General features: G+C 36.2%; 1 protein-coding gene across 3 annotated transcripts in view; it reads right to left on the bottom strand.

Annotated features, from left to right (window-relative positions):
- Nucleotides 1-17597, bottom strand: part of GRM1 (glutamate metabotropic receptor 1) — a 401855-nt gene that overhangs the window by 256955 nt on the left and 127303 nt on the right. For all 3 annotated transcript variants that reach the window (XM_029945287.1, XM_029945289.1, XM_029945288.1), the window contains exon 2: nt 16072-16321. In XM_029945287.1, the coding sequence (XP_029801147.1) occupies nt 16072-16321 (250 nt within the window). The remainder of the gene's footprint in view (nt 1-16071; nt 16322-17597) is intronic.

Below are 17597 nucleotides of genomic sequence, written 5' to 3'. Positions count from 1 at the left end.
TTTATATCAATAAATAATTTTTTTAAAGCAAGTGACCCACACATGCAAGTACTGTGGTTCTGCTTATACTACTATAATAGATACCTTCTAAATCGTTTTACATTCTGGTATTCATTTTCTTATGCAGTCCCCTCCACTTTGAGGCACTGGACCTAGTAATATGCTGTTAATGAATAGTATGGCAAAACTAGTGAGATATCATTTACATGATTAGGTTACAAGCAGCCCATCACTACTTCCACCTTTCCCTCTCTCCCTCTTTCTCTGTCTCTCTTTTTTCTTTTCTCTCTCTCTCTCTCCTTCCATCTCTCTCTCTTTCATTCTATCTTACTGCTTCCCACTCTTGCTCTAGAGAAGCCAGATATCCTGTGAGCTGTCCCATGGAGAGATTCGTGTAGCCAGAAACCATCTATAGCAAATAGCCAGCAAGAACCCGAGATCGGGCAATGACCAACAGAGGGACTTTGGAAGCATATTCTCACCAAGTTAGGCCTTGAGATAACAAGATGTTGGATAGCTTAGCATTCTTTTTCTACAGAAAGTCAGGCTCAATAAACACTTTTCTTGCTTCATGGAAAACTCAAGACAAAACCTTGAGGATACAAGTATAAACACCACTAATTCAATAACCTGATATAGTTAATAAACTCTGTGTCATCCTTTTGAAATTGTAAGCTTCATTAAGTAATTTCATAACAACCAATATAAATTCTTCCAACAGATATAGTGGCAAAAAACAGTAAATTGATGTAATAATTTTCAATATTCTACTTTAGTAAAACATGCAAGCAAGCTATTCTTCTGTAATATACCTTAGAGATATTGCAGGTTCACTTCTAGACCACTTCAATAAAGTGAATATTGCAATAAAGTGAGTCAAATAAAATTTTTCATCTCCCAGTGCATATAAAAGTTATGTTTACATTGTTCTATAGTATATGAAGTGTATAATAATAGCATTGTGTCTAAAAAATTGTACATATCTTAACTTAAAGATACTTTATTACTAAAAAATGCTAACCAAAATCTCAGTATTCAGCAAGCCACAAGCTTCTTGCTGATTGAAGTTCCTGCCTCCCAATGTCGATGGCTTCTGACTGATCAGAGTGGTGATTCCTGAGGGCTAAGGCAGCTGTGGTAATTTCTTAAAATAAAACAACAATAAAGATTGCTACACTGATTGGCTCTTCCTTCATGAATAATCTCTCTGTAGGATGCTAAGCTATTTGATAGCATTCTGCCCACATTAGAACGTCTTTCAAAATTGAAGTCAACCCTCGCGAGCCCTGTCACTACCTTAGCAACTATGTTTATACAGTATTCTAAACCACTCATTATTGTTTCAACAACCTTCACAGCATCTTCTCCCCCAAGTAAATTCCATCACAAGAAACCTTTGCTCATCCTTAAGAAGCAACTCCTCCTCCATTCAAGTTTTATCATGATATTGCAGCAATTCAGTCACATCTTCAGGATCCACCTCTAACTGAGGTTCTCTTGCTATTTCCACCACATCTGCAGTTTCTTCTTGCACTTGAACCCCTCAAAGTCATCCATGAGCATTCCAACCAGCTTCTTCCAAACTCTTGTGAATGCTATTTTGACCTCTCCCCATGAATCATGAATGTTCTTAAAGGCATCTGGAATGGTGAATCATTTGCAGAGGGTTTTCTATTTACTTTGCTCAATTCATCAGAGGAATCACTATCTATGGCAGTTATGTATTTACAAAAAATATATTTCTTGAATAATAAGACTTGAAAGTTGAAATTACTCTTTTGACCCATGTACTAGCAAGCATGAAAACATTAATCTCATTGTATATCTCCAACAGAGCTGAGTGACCAGATGCATCATCAGTGAGCAGTTATATTTTGATATAAGTCTTTTTTTCTGAGAAGCAGGTCTCAATGTTAGGCTTAAAATATTCAGTAAACCATGCTGTAAGCAGATGTGGTATCATCCAGGCTTTGCTGGATTGCATTTACAGAGCACAGGCAGAGTAGATTTAGGATAGTTCTTAAGGGTCCTGGGATTTTCAGAATTATAAATGAGCATGGGCTTCAACTTCAAGTCACCAGCAGCATTAGCCCCTAACAAGACAGTAAGCCTGTCCTTTGAAGCTTTCAAGCCAGGCATTGACTTCTTTCTAGCTATGAAAGTAGATGGCATCCTGTTCCAATATAAGGCTTTTTTATCTACATTGAAAATCTGTTGTTTAATGTAGCCACATTCATTAATATCTTAGCTAGATGTTCTGGGTAACTTGCAGTTTCTACATTAACACTTACTGCTTCACTTTGTACTTTTATGTTATAAATAGGGTTTCTTTCTTTCAACTTCACTATGAAGCTACCTCTGCTAGCTCCAAACTTTCCTTCTGCAGCTTTGTCACCTGCTAAGCCTTCAAAGAATTGAAGAGTGTTAGGGCCTTACTCTGGGTTAGGCCTCAGGGACTGTTATAGCTGGTTTGATCCAGACTGCTAACACTTGCTCCATATCAGCAATAAGGCTGCTTTCTTATTATTTGTGTGTTCATTGATACAATATTTTTAATTTCCTTCAGGAATTTTTACTTTGCACTCACAACTTAGTCAACTGTTTGACACAAGAGACTAAGTTTTTGGCCTGTCTCAGCTTTTGACAAGCTTACTAAGCTTAATCATTTCTCGTTTTTGATTCAAAGTAAAGTCCTTTCATTTAAACACTTAGAGGCCATTGTAGGATTCTCAATTGGCTTATTTTTCAATATTAAGGCTTATTCTCTGTGTCTCAGGGACTAGGGAGGCCTGAGGAGAGGAAGCAAGACAAGTGAACAGTTGGGCAGAGGAGCAGTCAGAATACATACAACATTTATCAATTAAGTTTGTTGTTAAAAACACATGGCTTATAGTGCCCCAAACAATTCCAATAGTAACATCAAAAATTACTGACCACAGGTCACCACAGCAAATAGAATGATATTTAAAAGTTTGAAATATTGTGAGAATGATCAACATTTGACATAGAGATACAAAGTGAGCAAATGCTACTGGAAAGGGATGTCAATAGACTTTCTTGATGCAAGGTTGCCATAGACCTTCAATTTATTTTTTAAAATGCAATATTTACAGAGTGTAATTAAGTGAAATGTAATAAAACAAGATATGCCTGTACTTTGTTACTGAGACAAGTTTTGCAATTCCTGCTCCCTTGAGTTTTTAGCTATGTTTGCAATCCTTAAAGAAATTGACTAGGAAGGAATTTTAATAACTACACAATATGCTACATTTTGTGACCAAGGAAGTAGAATATATACCTGTTTATCTCTTCATTAGGAGGGAATGCCAAACTCAGAAGCCTTTTAGGTCATACATTCTAGTTATTATGTAGTGGTTTCATCAATCACTGAAGCTACATCCTACATTTTGAAAAACTGCCTATGGTAATTTCTAGGAAATATACCTGTACAGGAAGAAAATTATTACTATGAAAAAAAAAGTGTGAAAAGGAATGTCTGGAGCATGCCTTTTTTCAGTCCTCAATGTTATTTTAAAAATATGTAGAAACCATTCTCATCTCTAAGAGATATTAGATAAAAAGCAAGAACCCAAATTCTCCCAAATATGAGAACACACCAAACATTGACTGTCACTACAAACCATAGTATATAGCTTAACTCTGGAATGAGAGTTTAAATGAGTTTTAATAGCCTCCAATGAGAAGAGGTTATTAATTTTTACTCTCTGGAATATTTAGAGCAGTTGTCCTTGATTATTTTACTATCCATCCAAAGTATATAAAAGAGAAATGGGACAGGGTGAAAGTTACTAAGAGGTAAGGCTTTCCCGTAGGAAGAATTTTCATCCCAGAACACTCCCCTTCCCAGCCATTTTACCTCCCCTGGTCAGAACAAAGAATGAGCTCATATGAGAAAGAATGGTGGCCGAAAGGCACTTGGGTGATGTATTCAAAGTACTGAAATAACAAGCTGTTGACCAAGAATCTCATATCCAGCAAAAATAAAAGTGAAATAAAGATATTCCCAGATAAACAAACACTGAATAAGCATTCATTCCTAGCAGACCTCAAGATAAATAAAATAAATATTAAAGGTAGTTCTTTAGGCTTAAGGGAAGTTACCCAAGATGGAAATTCAAACACACACACACACATACACACACACACACACACACACACACACACACACACAGTGCACAAGTAAAGATAGTTAAGTAATTATAAAAAACAGTATAAATGCATATCTCTTCTTTCTATACTTCACTGGTTTAAAAATCAACTGTATAAAGCAATATCCATATAATTTTGTTTGGGAACTAATAACACAAGAAAGTTTAATATGTTTGACCACAACACAAAGGTGGTGAGTAAGAACAAAGTTGTATCTGGTATATCAATGACACAAGATGGTAACTTGCATCCATAGGGGGAAAAAAGTAAAGAATCAAAAATGGTAAATCAGGTTGCAAATATAAAAATCTCTATGAATATACTTATTTTTCTTTAATAGGCATAACTTCTAAAGCAATAATTATGAAAATGCATTGCTAAGTTTCTAATATATGCAAATGTAATGTGTAACAATAGGACAGAAAGAAGAAAAAGGAAAGAGAGCTATATAAGAGTAACATTTATATAACTCACTGAAGTTAGGTTAACATAAATTTGAAGTGGATTCATACATTAAGATTTAAACTGTAAGCCCTTGACCAAGCACTAGAAAAATAATATTGAAAAAATATATTAAAAAAAAGATTAAAAGAGCAATGGGACAAAAAGACATGAAACACTGAGAAACAAAATGTAAATTGGTAGCTGTAACTCTATCAATAATTACATTATGTGTGGAAGGATTAAACAATACAATCAAAAGGTGGAGATTATAAGTCTAGACTTAAAAAAGTAAGATCCAACTACATGTTGTCTAAGAAAGTATTTTATATACAATACAAATATGTTGAAAGTGAAAAGATGGAAAAAGATATAATATAAACAGGAATCATTAACAGGCTGGAGTAACTATACTCATATCAGGAATAAACGTAAGCTTTAAAACAGTAAGCCATTTGGTATAAAAAATAGTCTTTTCTAATGATAAAAGCACAATATATCAGAAAGAGATAGCTAGTATAAGCATATATACACCTAGCAAGAGAAACTGAAAATAGATGAAACAAAAACTAAGTTAAAGGAGAAAAAGACAATTCAACAATAATAATGGATAGACAGAATATCAACAGGATATAGAAGACTTTAATAACAAGATGAAGAAACTACACCTAACAGGCATCTATGAAACCCTCAGCCCAACAACAATAAAACACAAATTCATCTTAAGTGCACTTGGAATATTCTCTGGGGCACAGCATACAATAGGCAATAAAACAAGCCTTATTAAATGTAAAAGGACTGAAACATAGAAACTGCTCTTAATTATAATGAAATGACTAGAAGATGAGAAGCACAATATCTGAAATAAAAAATGCACATGTTGGGATTAAGAATAGATTAAGCAGTGCAAACAACAACAACACAGTGTATTCACAGTCAGCAACAGAAACTGCAGAAAATGAAGCAAAGAAAGAAAAAGTGAAAGAAAAAAACCCCCAGCCATATAATTTCCCTGTACAAAAATATCAAGCCATCAAATGTACATAAAATGGAACTCAAGATAGAAAGAAAAGAATGATAAGGACAGAAATAATATTTGAGGAAATAGGGGTGCTTGGGTGGCTTAGTCAGTTAAGCATCTGACTCTGGATTTCGGCTCAGGTCATTACCTCATGGTTTGTAGGAACAAGCTCTACATCAGACTCTGCATTGACAGCACAGAGTCTGCTTGGGATCTCCCTCTCCCTCTTTTTCTGTCCCTCCCCTGCTCACGTTTGTTCTCTCTCTCTCTTTTTTTTTAAATAGATAAACCTGAGGAAATAATAGCCAATTATTTTCCAAATTAGATTTGAAAAAACTATGAACCCATATATGTAAGAAATTTAAGGGGCACCTAAGGGGTGCCTGGGTGGCTCAGTCAGTTAAGACATTTAAGGGGCACCTGGGTGGCTCAGTCGGTTAAGCTTCAGACTTCAGTTCAGGTCGTGATCTCACAGTTTGTGGGTTTGAGCCCCACATCCGGCTCTGTGCTGACAGCTAGCTCAGAGCCTGGAGCCTATCTTAGGATTCTGTGTCTCCCTCTCTCTCTGACCCTCCCCTGCTCACTCTGTCAATCTCCCTCTCTCTCTCTTTCAAAAATAAATAAAACATTCAAAAAGAAATTTAATAAACCTCAAGTCAAATAAGTAAAAAGAAAACCACATCAAGGTTTATAATCAAAATTGCTGAAAAATAGTGATTAAAAAGACATGCTTAAAACAGAGACTAAAAATACACATTCAAGGAACACAGAATCATAGCATATTGCTCATCAGAAGCTATGCAGTTCAGAAACATAATTGAGCGATATCTCTAAAGGACTGGGAGTAAAAAACAGGAACTATAAAACTAGAATTCTAAACCAGGTAAATGTTCTATTTCAGTTAAGGTAAAATAAAAACATTATTGACAAAAAAAGTGAAGAGAATTCATTTGGCAGACCAGCCTCATATGCAGTGTTAAACAAAATTCTTCAGAGAGAAGGAAAATAATCCAGAAGAAAATATGGATCTACACAAAAGAATAAAAAGTAACTATATAGGTAATTATAGAATGTAGTTTTTCTCATTTTCAATTTCTTGAACATAAAATTGACTAAAAAAATAATAATGCTTTTTACACTGTATAATAGAATTAGAAGTAAAATATATGATAACAACAGGACACATATCAAGAGAGAGAACTAGAAATATATTGCTATAAAGTTCATATGCCATATGTAATGTGGTATAATATTCTTAGACTACAGACATTAATAACTTAATGAAATATATTATAAACCCTGGATCAACTATTCATTAAACAATAATCATAGCTAGTGAGTCAAGATAAATTGGGATGCTGAAAATATTTAATTAATACACATGCATATATACTCATTTATTTTCAACAAATATCAGGCTATTTTAATGGAGGAATGATAGTCCTTTCAACAGAACAGTTCTGGAACAACTGGATATTTTTAGTTAAGAAAAAAACCATTCACCCTTATCTCACAACATACATGAAAATTAACTCCAAGTATACAATTTAGTCATATGTCCAAATGTGGAAAGAAACTTTACAAAACTTCCACAAAAATTTTTGTGACTTTGGAGTAGATTAAGCTATCTTTGATAAAACACAATGAACAAAAATCATAAAAGAAGAAACTAATAACTGGACTTTCAAATTTTAAAACATTCTATCTTCCAAAGATACTGTTAACAAAATTAAATTTTCAAACACATACTTAGCAAAAATATATGCTATGTATGTTTATTATAAGTGATTTGGGTCCAGAAATTATAAAGAACTTTTACAACTTCACAATAAGACAAACAACCTGATGACAAAATGGACATATATGTCTACAAAAGATTTCACCAAGAAAAGATATTAAAATGGCAAATAAGCATGTAAAAATGTTCAGCATCATTAGTCATTATGAAAATGCAAATTAAAACCACAAAGATATGCCACTGTACACCCACCAGAATAGCTAAAAGGGAAAAGACTGATAATATTATTTTGGTGAAGATGTAAAGGAATTAGAACTCCCATACACCACTGGGGGAACAGCAAAACTGTACAGCCACTTTGGAAAATAGTTTGGCAGTCTATTGTAAATCAACTTATAAAGTTAAATATAGATTTACCATTGTGACCCACAACTTCACCCCTCAAATTTCTTTAAGAGAAATAGATATATTCACACAAACACTTTATACATGAATGTTCATAGCTGCATTATGCATTACAGTCAAAACTGGAAATGATCCAAATGTTTATCAATAGGAGAATGGATAAACAAATAGAAGCACATCCATGCCATGAAATATTACTCAGCAATAAAGAAGCTACATATGTACGATGGCATGGCTGTATCTCAAAAGCAGCTTGCCAATTAAAATAAGTCAGACATAAAAGACTACATTCTATAGGATTTCCTCTATACAAAATTCTTTAAAAAAAGGCAAAGATGTAATGACAGAAAGCAGATCAGTTGTTGCCTGTGTCTAGAGGTTGGAGAGGAATGTTTGCGAAGGGACATTAGGGAACATTTTCCTGTGATGGAAATATTCTATATCATGACTTATATAGTGATGATGCTTACAGTCTTATACAGAGTTACCAGAACCATCAAATGAAACACTTAAAATTGTGAATTTCAATAAGGCTCATTTGAAATGTACATACTCAATCTATCCCCAGGCATACTGAATTAGAATTAAAGGGGGTGGAGCCCAGGAACTGATGGTTTTATGGTTTATGATATAGCCAGACCAGCAGCTGACAAGCAATCAAGTCATCAGCCCCCAACTCCACAATTAGCAAGAAATGGTAGCTCCTTGTTCAGTCCTGGGCAAAAACACTAGACTCAGAGATGACTGGACTAATCTGCCACCTGTTTAAATGTTTCCTACTCTGTATCTTGATTATTCAGAAAACTAAGACATGACCCTGCTTTCTTATAGGGCAGGTCAATGGGCCAGTTTAGGCAGGAAATATAGGAAATAAACAGAGCTGCAAATAGTATTTATTAATATTACTACCACTATTACTGTCAATATTATTATTTACTACTCTCCTGATGTATCTTTACTTTTGAAAGAAAATCTTGAAGCCAAATAAATTTAAGAAATTTAAAAAAAAAACATAGCTAAAGTGTCAAAATAACAGGCAAAAAAGTTAAACTTTTCATTCCATTTTCTCTTTCAAATATGTCCTGGGAGTAATTCAGTTATAGTGAATGCTCAGAGTGCAAAGTATATCAGAGGGTAGTGGTTCTGAAACGTTAACTCATTTTCAGTCTTTAAAACAACAGGGTGCCTGGGTGGCTCAGTCGGTTAAGCCTCCGGCTTCGGCTCAGGTCAAATCTCACATTTGTGGGTTCGAGCCTCGTGTCGGACTCTGTGCTGACAGCTAGCTCAGAGCCTGGAGCCTGCTTCAGGTTCTGTGTCTCCTTCTCTCTCTGCCCCTCCCCCTCTCATGCTCTGTCTCTCTCTGTATCAAAAATAAATAAAACATTAAGAAAAAAAAACTTTAAAACAACAGGATACAAAGTCCCTCATCAATAAATTGTATTGATGCTTTGTGGTGGGATCCAAGAATGCATTTTTAAGTGTCCATATTTAAGTGCTTCTGTTGTGCAGCTACGTTGGGAGGAAACTATCACAGGATCTACAAAAATATATTAATATAAAATCATTGTTGTCTTTGATCAGCCTCAAACACAAACTTGACTAAATTATAATGACTTTTTTTTCATCCATTCAAATTGAGCCAGTGCCTTAGAGATACAGAGGGCACCCCAAAACCTTTCAGTGTTTCCAGTGCCCTAAAGGCAAGTAGAGACCAAGATATCAGTCTTTCAGTTTTTAGAAGTCCATTATCCGAAACACAGAAATAGGTAATGGTGTAATGGAAGGGTTAATCATATTGCAAATCAGCCACCCAATTATTGTGAAAATTCTGAACATTTCTGTGGCTGAGATCTATGCTCACCATACTTGTCAATATCTTCCTACAAATAATGTTTATTCTCCAAAGTACTCTAAGCTAAATCCCCTCACCTTCCCTACAATACATTTCTCATAGTCTTTTTCTAACAGTGTAATCTTCCACAAAGCTCTCATTAATCTTCCTGTGGAGGAGGAATGTTTTAAGAAAGAGATCATCTGTCAGCTGGTTAGCAATCATTTTTTGCCCTTGGGAACTTACAGAAGGTCAGGTTATGTATCTAGATGTCAGGACCATCACACATTAGAAAATGCTCATCAGCTTTGCCAGCCATTTGATTATAATCCATTTTGGTGGAGGTCACGCTTCACTGAAAGTCCACATTTACTTTAATATATAACTTTTGCAATTTTGTCTGAAGGCTGAAAACTTTAGATATTTTCCCCATTTATTTCCCAGAATGGAAAGATAGGATCTAAAATAACTCATTTCTCATTAAGAAAAATAAGTGTGTGAAACATAACACTATGTTATATCATCTTCTTTCAAGGGTATAAAGGTCACTTTTCCAAATATGTGTTTAGGTTCTGGAAGAAAAAGACAAAAACATTAGTTTGTAAAAAAGAAAAGGAAAGGAAAGGAAAGGAAAGGAAAGGAAAGGAAAGGAAAGGAAAGGAAAGGGAAGGAGAAGTTATTGCCTTTGTTTTAAAATGAAACAATACCCATCTTTATAGATAAAGCAATTGTTTCTTTCCAGCCTTTTTTTCAATAGGTGCTTAATGTTGTTTGTTGTGCTTTCAACTCAAAAACCATGGTGTCAGTGTTTTCATGGATCAAGTTTTAGAAGGAATTTCTTTGCAATGACAGATACTGAAAAGTGGGTCTAGTGGGTTAGAAGATAAGAGTTGGGAAAGATGATAGATAAAATAATACCCACCAATAAAGGATAAGCATTTGAAATGTGAGGACTCTATACTTATAGTTCGATTGACCAGGATATAGTAGGGAGAGTGGGCAAAATGAAAGGTTATTGACTTCATTATCTTTATTGTATATTTCTTTTGTATGGTGGATCAATTAGAAGATTAGGTCATAATCCAACAAAAGGGGCTAGGAAATATGTAACTAAACATGGCATACCCAATATATTTAATCATATGTTTAATCAGAGGCTCCTAACAAGACAGAATGTAAACCTACTATAAAGGCTTCCCAAGATGAGGAAAACAGGGTGGATAATGTTAACACTTAGCATACATACGTACGTACGTACATACATACATAAAGCCAGAAAGCTCTCATCAACCCTCTGGGAAGAGTGTGTCTTTAGGTCCTCACAAGAGATCTACCACAGACACTCAGCTATAATTTAACAGGCAGTTAGGTAATTTATTATTAGAAAATACAACTTAATGGGGTGCCTGGGTGGCTCAGTAGGTTAAGAGTCTGACTTCAGTTCAGGCCATGAACTCTTGGTTCATGGGTTTGAACCCTGACAGCTCAGAACCTAAAGCCTACTTCAGAATCTGTGTCTCCATCTCTGTTCTTCCCCCATGTGCACTCTGTCTCCTTCTCTCTCTCTCAAAAATAAATAAAGACATTTTCTAACTTTAAAGAAAAATACAACCTATGAGGCAAGCAAAAATTATTTGTAATTTTACAGATGAATTCTAGAGATTGAGACTGACTGAAGAACATAAAACCTACCATGCTAGGTAAAACATACTGATCCTGGAATATGAAAGGAAAATCAAAGGCCACACAATGAAACCACTTGCTTTCTCTCTGACTCCCCAAGATTTCTGACAGTTGAGTTTTTACCACATCTGTTCAACTTTGAGGAAGTTATAATTTGATATTTATGTATCTACATGATTTATGGTATAGTAGTAAGTTTGAATCTTGTCTCCACTTGTCTCCTTACTAAATTTAGAAATTTGATATAGTTGTTTAACTTCTCTACCTTTCAAATCGGCCTTTCAGGTTGTTGTGAAGACTGAAGATATTAAATATTAATAGCCTAGTACATACCAAACAATAAATGATAACTCTTATTATGTGTTTGTACACATGAACCATGCTCACTTTCACTTTCTTCAAATAAAGGAACAAAAAACAGAAATTAGAACAAACCAGTCAGTTAACAATTATAGTTTTAATAATAGTTTTAATAATTATATTTCAGAGAAATTTTGCCCACTTATTCCAAATTGGCTTCTACGTGAGTATAGTTCCATAGATACAGACTGTGTGCAAAGAGAATAAGACTGTGGAGTCTCATGTTATGATAAAAAAAAATAATGAGCTTGAAAAGAATAGCCCCTTTATCGAATTATCACATAAAACCTTTAGTACTGGGAGAGGAAAAGAATTAAAAGAAATAGAAAATAATTAGAAATAGAAAATTTTCTTACAGAGATACTTCAGTTGATTTTCCAAGAAGGTGAATTTAAACAATAAAATAAATTTCTAGAAGAGAGAACAAACTAAAAAGAAACTAAGGCTAATGCTAATATCTCTTCAACAAAACAATCACAGCTTGACACAGTATAATTTAGTGATTAAGAGCATGAATTCTGAAGTCAAACTGCTGAGGTTCAAATCTCAGCTCTGGATTTACAGCCTTTTTGACAACTTTTTTACTTCTCTATACAACAGTTTGGGAAATAATACTAGAACATTATGATAATTAAGTGAGTTAATGTATGCAAAGTGCTTAGAATGGTGCCTGGCATCTAGCAGGTCCTAAACAAATGTGATTATCATCATCACCATCATCATTACAATTATAATTACAAATATGGTGAGCACAATTCTGAGACCATCTCAAAAGAAGCACTTTTATAGAACCTATATGGAATGTTTCTTTTACATGATTAACTTGCGGTTAGTAAACTTACTTGGTGACAACATTCTGACAATGTGTCCAAAGTCAAAGGTCTGATTCTCCTATGGGTCTGCTGGCTGCATTCCATGACCACATGAAGACACTAATACTGACCAGCTGAATTCAACAAATTCTCCTGATTTTAATAAAGGTGACAGGTAAGAAAATGTAAACTGATTAATCTAAACTCATGAATAACTTTAGAAAAAGTGAATGTACAAATATATTCCTATTGATTGTAGTTTTGTCACATGGTCTTAATATAACTTGTTAATCTTGGAGAAAAAAATAGACTCAGAGACAAAAAGTCACTTAAACAAGAGCACATGATTACTTTGTGTCAGGCTCAAATTCTCAGACCTTATTTCTCATTTTTTTGTTTTTCCATTCTCCTGTATTCATTAAATATAGAATGATTTGTTATCTTTGAGAACTTCTTATTTAAAAAAATTCTATTTCCGTCATAATAGTTGATTATGCCATTATGAAAACCTTAGTTTCAACGACAGAATGTGGGATTTTGAGGCCATCTTAAGACTTTCTCATGAGAAAAATGGGAAGCCATTTTGAGGTATTGAGCACAGAAAGAGAGACCTTACCTGACTTATGTTTTCAAAAGATCACTTTGCCTTAAGAACAGATGATGGGGAAGGGCAGGGATCAATTAGGCAGTTACCGCCATAATCCAGGTGAGGGATGACAGTGCCTTGGATTGGGAATGGCAGCAAAGAGAATGGCAATAAGTTATCAAAGTTTGGATATGCTTGGATGGTAGCACCCCAACATTTTCTTTTATGTTGGATGTGAAGCATGAGAGAAAAGAGAGGTCATGAAGGCAAGCAGATATAAATTCATTCAGGAAGTTCTAATGTTTTTAACTAAATGCCTTTTGCTCCAGTCTAAACCATGACTTACTCAATTTCACTTCTGTGAAAAGAGGTCTGTCGCCATCTGCACAATGCGCTCTTGTAAATCTGGATGCAGCCAGCGTCATACCATGTGCTGTGAAAAATACTGCGCAATGGCTCTTGACTTCAAAGGAGTTTATCATTTAGTAAATGAAACACTCTCCAAGTAGAAGGGAGATATGTTTCACAGCACTGTAAATGTAGCAGAAGTTGCAGCTTAATGTCAAATTGTAACCATTCCGGGCATGCCTGCACAAATGAGAGAACCAAGCCCACCAAATGTCCATCAGCAGGAGAGATAGAAGAGAAGGAGATAGAATGTATTCCCCAGGAAAGAGAAGAAGCAAACATCTGAAGGGAAAGCGAATTCTAGGTATGGTATAGTGTTACTGTTTGGCTTGGTTCCCTGGTCAGCTCCCTATGGACTCATATATGAATTCATATCTCTTCCAGGGAAGGGAGAGAACTGTGAACAAAGAATAGAAAAAGGCAATCCCCCTCACCCCAAATCCTCTAAGATATGAGAGTAACAGCCAATACCACTCTGATAGGCACCCATAGAATATAGCCCAGAAGGGCAGAGAAACACCAAGTGTGGCATCTCAGGGACTCCATGCATCATTGTCAATAACCACTGGTACAGGGAACAGCATCTTCAGAAGCTCAGGTGTTCGTAGTCATGACAATTCCCTATGATGTGTCATTATGACCCAGGGGAGGTAAGGCAGACAGAGAGAGGAATAAAAGAGGTAGATATCACATGTAACTGATCTTTTCACTAGGAAGCCTGTAAGAGACTCAAATATTTGTCTGAACTCAGCTATATTATTAGCAAGAGCCAGAGATGTAAGTTTATATTGCCATCTTTGTTCAGCTTTAAAATAGTGATGAAAGGGGCACCTGGGTGGCTTAGCCAGTTAAGCGTCCAACTTTGGCTAAGGTCATGATCTCGCAGTTCGTGGGTTTCAGTCCCATGTTGGGCTCTGTGCTGACAGCTCAGAGCCTGGAGCCTGCTTCAGAATCTGTGTGTGTGTCCCTCTCTCTGCCCCTCACCCACTTGTGCTCTCTCTCTCTCTATCTCTCTCTCTTTCTCTCTCTCAAAATTAAATAAACATTAAAAATAATAATGATGGGATGAGTTCTTTACACTCTAGTTACTCACTGCAACATTTTATATAATTATATTTCACAGTTAGGTAAACTGTATACCCCAAAGCTCACATATTTGCCAAAACTGTTTAAAGTACCCAGAATCCAGGCAGTTTTCCTCTTCAAGGATATTTAAGAGAATGAATTTTGAAAAAACAGGCAACTCCTCTTTTGGAAATGGCAAACATGAGAATATTTTTTAAGACAAGCACCCTTCATAAAAGCAGTCCTTTTTTCAAAACCAATAGAAAGAACAATATCTGTAGATCCTCATACATCTATTACAACCTTATTTTGTATGACACTTCAACAGTGCTTACCTCCCTTTCACTCATAAAGGAAATAATATTCTTTCTTTAAAAATACTCCTTTAAGACTTGCTTTAAGTGGCTTCACAGAACTGCATCATGTTGAAGAAGCCAAAATGACATTTTGTGGCAGTCTGCCAATTTTACTGAAATTTAATATTTTTTCCTTAATCTTGAATTATATTTTGACCCGAATTCTGTTTCTCCTCATGAGAGAGTATTTCTTTGTTTATTTATTTAGTTGTATTTATAGCCTACCTTCTTTTCCAAAGTCTCCAGTACCTCTAGTTCCAGATGATGATGAGATTAGTGTTATTACTATTACAATCATTACCACTTCAAGGACAGAGGGACTCCATGCATGTGGTGAGGATGCCCCCACCATTACTACTCAGTGTCCTAGAGAAGAGGGTCAGTGGTTGAGGTAGGTCAGTAGGGGAGATATAGATTGTACTCTAGGCAGTAGTGGAGATGAGAGGAGAAAAGGAGATCTGGAAGATGAGTATGACAAAGTCAGGGATCAGTGAAGGCTTTCCATTAAGTAAACTCAGTAGGTTCCTTGGAAAAATTAAGCAGTTCCTTTTGCAATATTATTAGTAGGCAAATTAAACAAGATACCGATGAGGTCAAAACCCTATGAAAAATACGGTGATACTGAAAATCTATTCCCACAAAAGTGCATATGATCTAAAAAGAAGATCAGAGGTTCCGGAAGTCACCACCTGCTGTTCCAGGAGTCACATGCGGAAAGCATCCCTCAGCCATCCCACGTGTGCAAAAGAACACATTGTCAGGGTCCACGGTTCCACTGCGTTTAGCCAGTTCTTCATATTTCACTGCTACCCCTCCTCCACCAACACCCCATTAAGGCTTCTATGCTTTTTGAAGACATAAACATGTGTGTGCTTTAGCAGGCTCGGGGGGTGGGAAGGGCCAGAAGCAACTAAAAAGAATAGTTCTCCAGAATAAAACATTCTGGCAACAACTTCCCAGCTTTTTCTGAAGCAGTTTCATCATCATGTCATTGACGGCCCTGTTCTTGTCTAGCAGGAAAATGACAATAGCCCCATTCTCCATGAGATCTAGAGCTAAGTTTCAGCCCAGCAGACCCTTTGTGGAGTCAGAATGTCCAGATTTGTGAAAGCAAGTATATGTGAGCCAAAGTGTGTGTGTGTGCGTGTGTGTGTGTGTGTGTGTGTAAGAAAAAGAGACAGAGATTGCGATTTACCTTCCAATGAGGGAGAACTCTCCCACAACGCCCAGGCGCCGCATGGCACTCAGGAGGCCCCGGACAGTCATGCCTTCGCAGAAGCAGACGACCACTCTGGCCTTGGGAAGCCTCTCCCGAAGCTTGCGCAGGAGTCGGTCAAAGCTCTTTTCCCCAGCATTGCTGTAGATTTTGTCTGAGTGGGCGATGCAGAGGCCTTCCTGGGCAGCCAGCTCTTTGAAAGCATCCATTCCGCTCTCCCCATAATTCCCTGTCCAGAAATAATCAGCAAATGTTCAAGATAACCTGGCAGTGAAGCACTAACAAGCTTGTAAAAAGACTCATTAGTTGCAAGGAATGGAGAGGACACTTGCCAAATAATTTGTTAATATAACTGGAACTGAAGGAAGATCTGGATGGATTTAAGAGAGTCATCAATTGTAATCCAACTATTAACTCTGTGAAAACAATGAGAAACTATCTAACTGGGTATCCACAGTGAAACAAGTGTTGAGAAATAAAGGCCTGCTGCCTATTTCATAGCAGCAATCAGTAGTGGTTGTCACAGATTTTAGCAATGTGGGGAAGATCACCACATTGGGGTAAGAGGTCAACCAGCACAATGAGCAGCCCTGTTTATCTGAGGGCTCACTTCTCTGGCTTCCAGTTAGTTAAGAGGCAGACACTCATGGTGGTAGCAAACCCTGCGGCACTTTCCTGAAGAGTGAGCAAAACAAATGGAACACTTGGCCAGGCCAGAATAAGTAGACAAGACCTAGATGCATGGTTTATTCAAAATCCATGATCCTCTGATGAAGTGGTAAGATAATGGGAGATTTGGCCTTATTTAACTATCATTCTGAAATAAAATGTACTTTAAGAACTCACAGAAATTAGTGAAATAAAACAAATATCACATTGTGCCAGTTTCCCATTGCTCTACTTCACTACTGACTCTAGCCCCCATCTTAGAGTCCTCTATACCTCTACCCTTTTCCCCAAGTTCGGGGATTTTGACTCCTGTGTAGATGATCCAATACCACATCCTCCAAGTTTCTCAACCCCCTCTGTTTAATGAAATTTCCAATAATCCCTCTATATCCTTGGTCATACTTTTGACCTTGTTGTCACAGATATTTCCAATATCTCTGAATGTAGATGTCAAACATCCCAGTCTCTGTTTATCTCCCCTTACCTTTCAAGCCCATATATTCTGCTACCCTTACTCTAACATTTCTTCAACCTTATGTAAACCTCAAATCCATTCAATTCCCAATCTTTCTTTCCATCCTCCCTCTCATTTGCCTCTTAGCCCAGCTCATATCTTATAGCCTGACCTCATAATTATTCCTTTACAAGTTCTTTAACTTCCTTGTGTCTTCTTGACAAACCTCAATGCTAGTTAAGCCGAACCATTCACCTATTACATGTCTGCACTTGAGGACCTAAGCATGTCTGGGAAAAAACTCAAAATCTTGATGATTGGTCTTATTAAAACTCATAAGCAATCATACTAAAAGGAGAATTCAATATTGCAAGGAAATCAT

Source organism: Suricata suricatta, chromosome 7 (genome assembly GCF_006229205.1).
Source record: "Suricata suricatta isolate VVHF042 chromosome 7, meerkat_22Aug2017_6uvM2_HiC, whole genome shotgun sequence".
NCBI classification, from domain to species: Eukaryota; Metazoa; Chordata; class Mammalia; order Carnivora; family Herpestidae; genus Suricata; species Suricata suricatta.
Note: the sequence above shows the minus strand (reverse complement) of the source record. Positions and strands in the feature narration are given on the sequence as shown.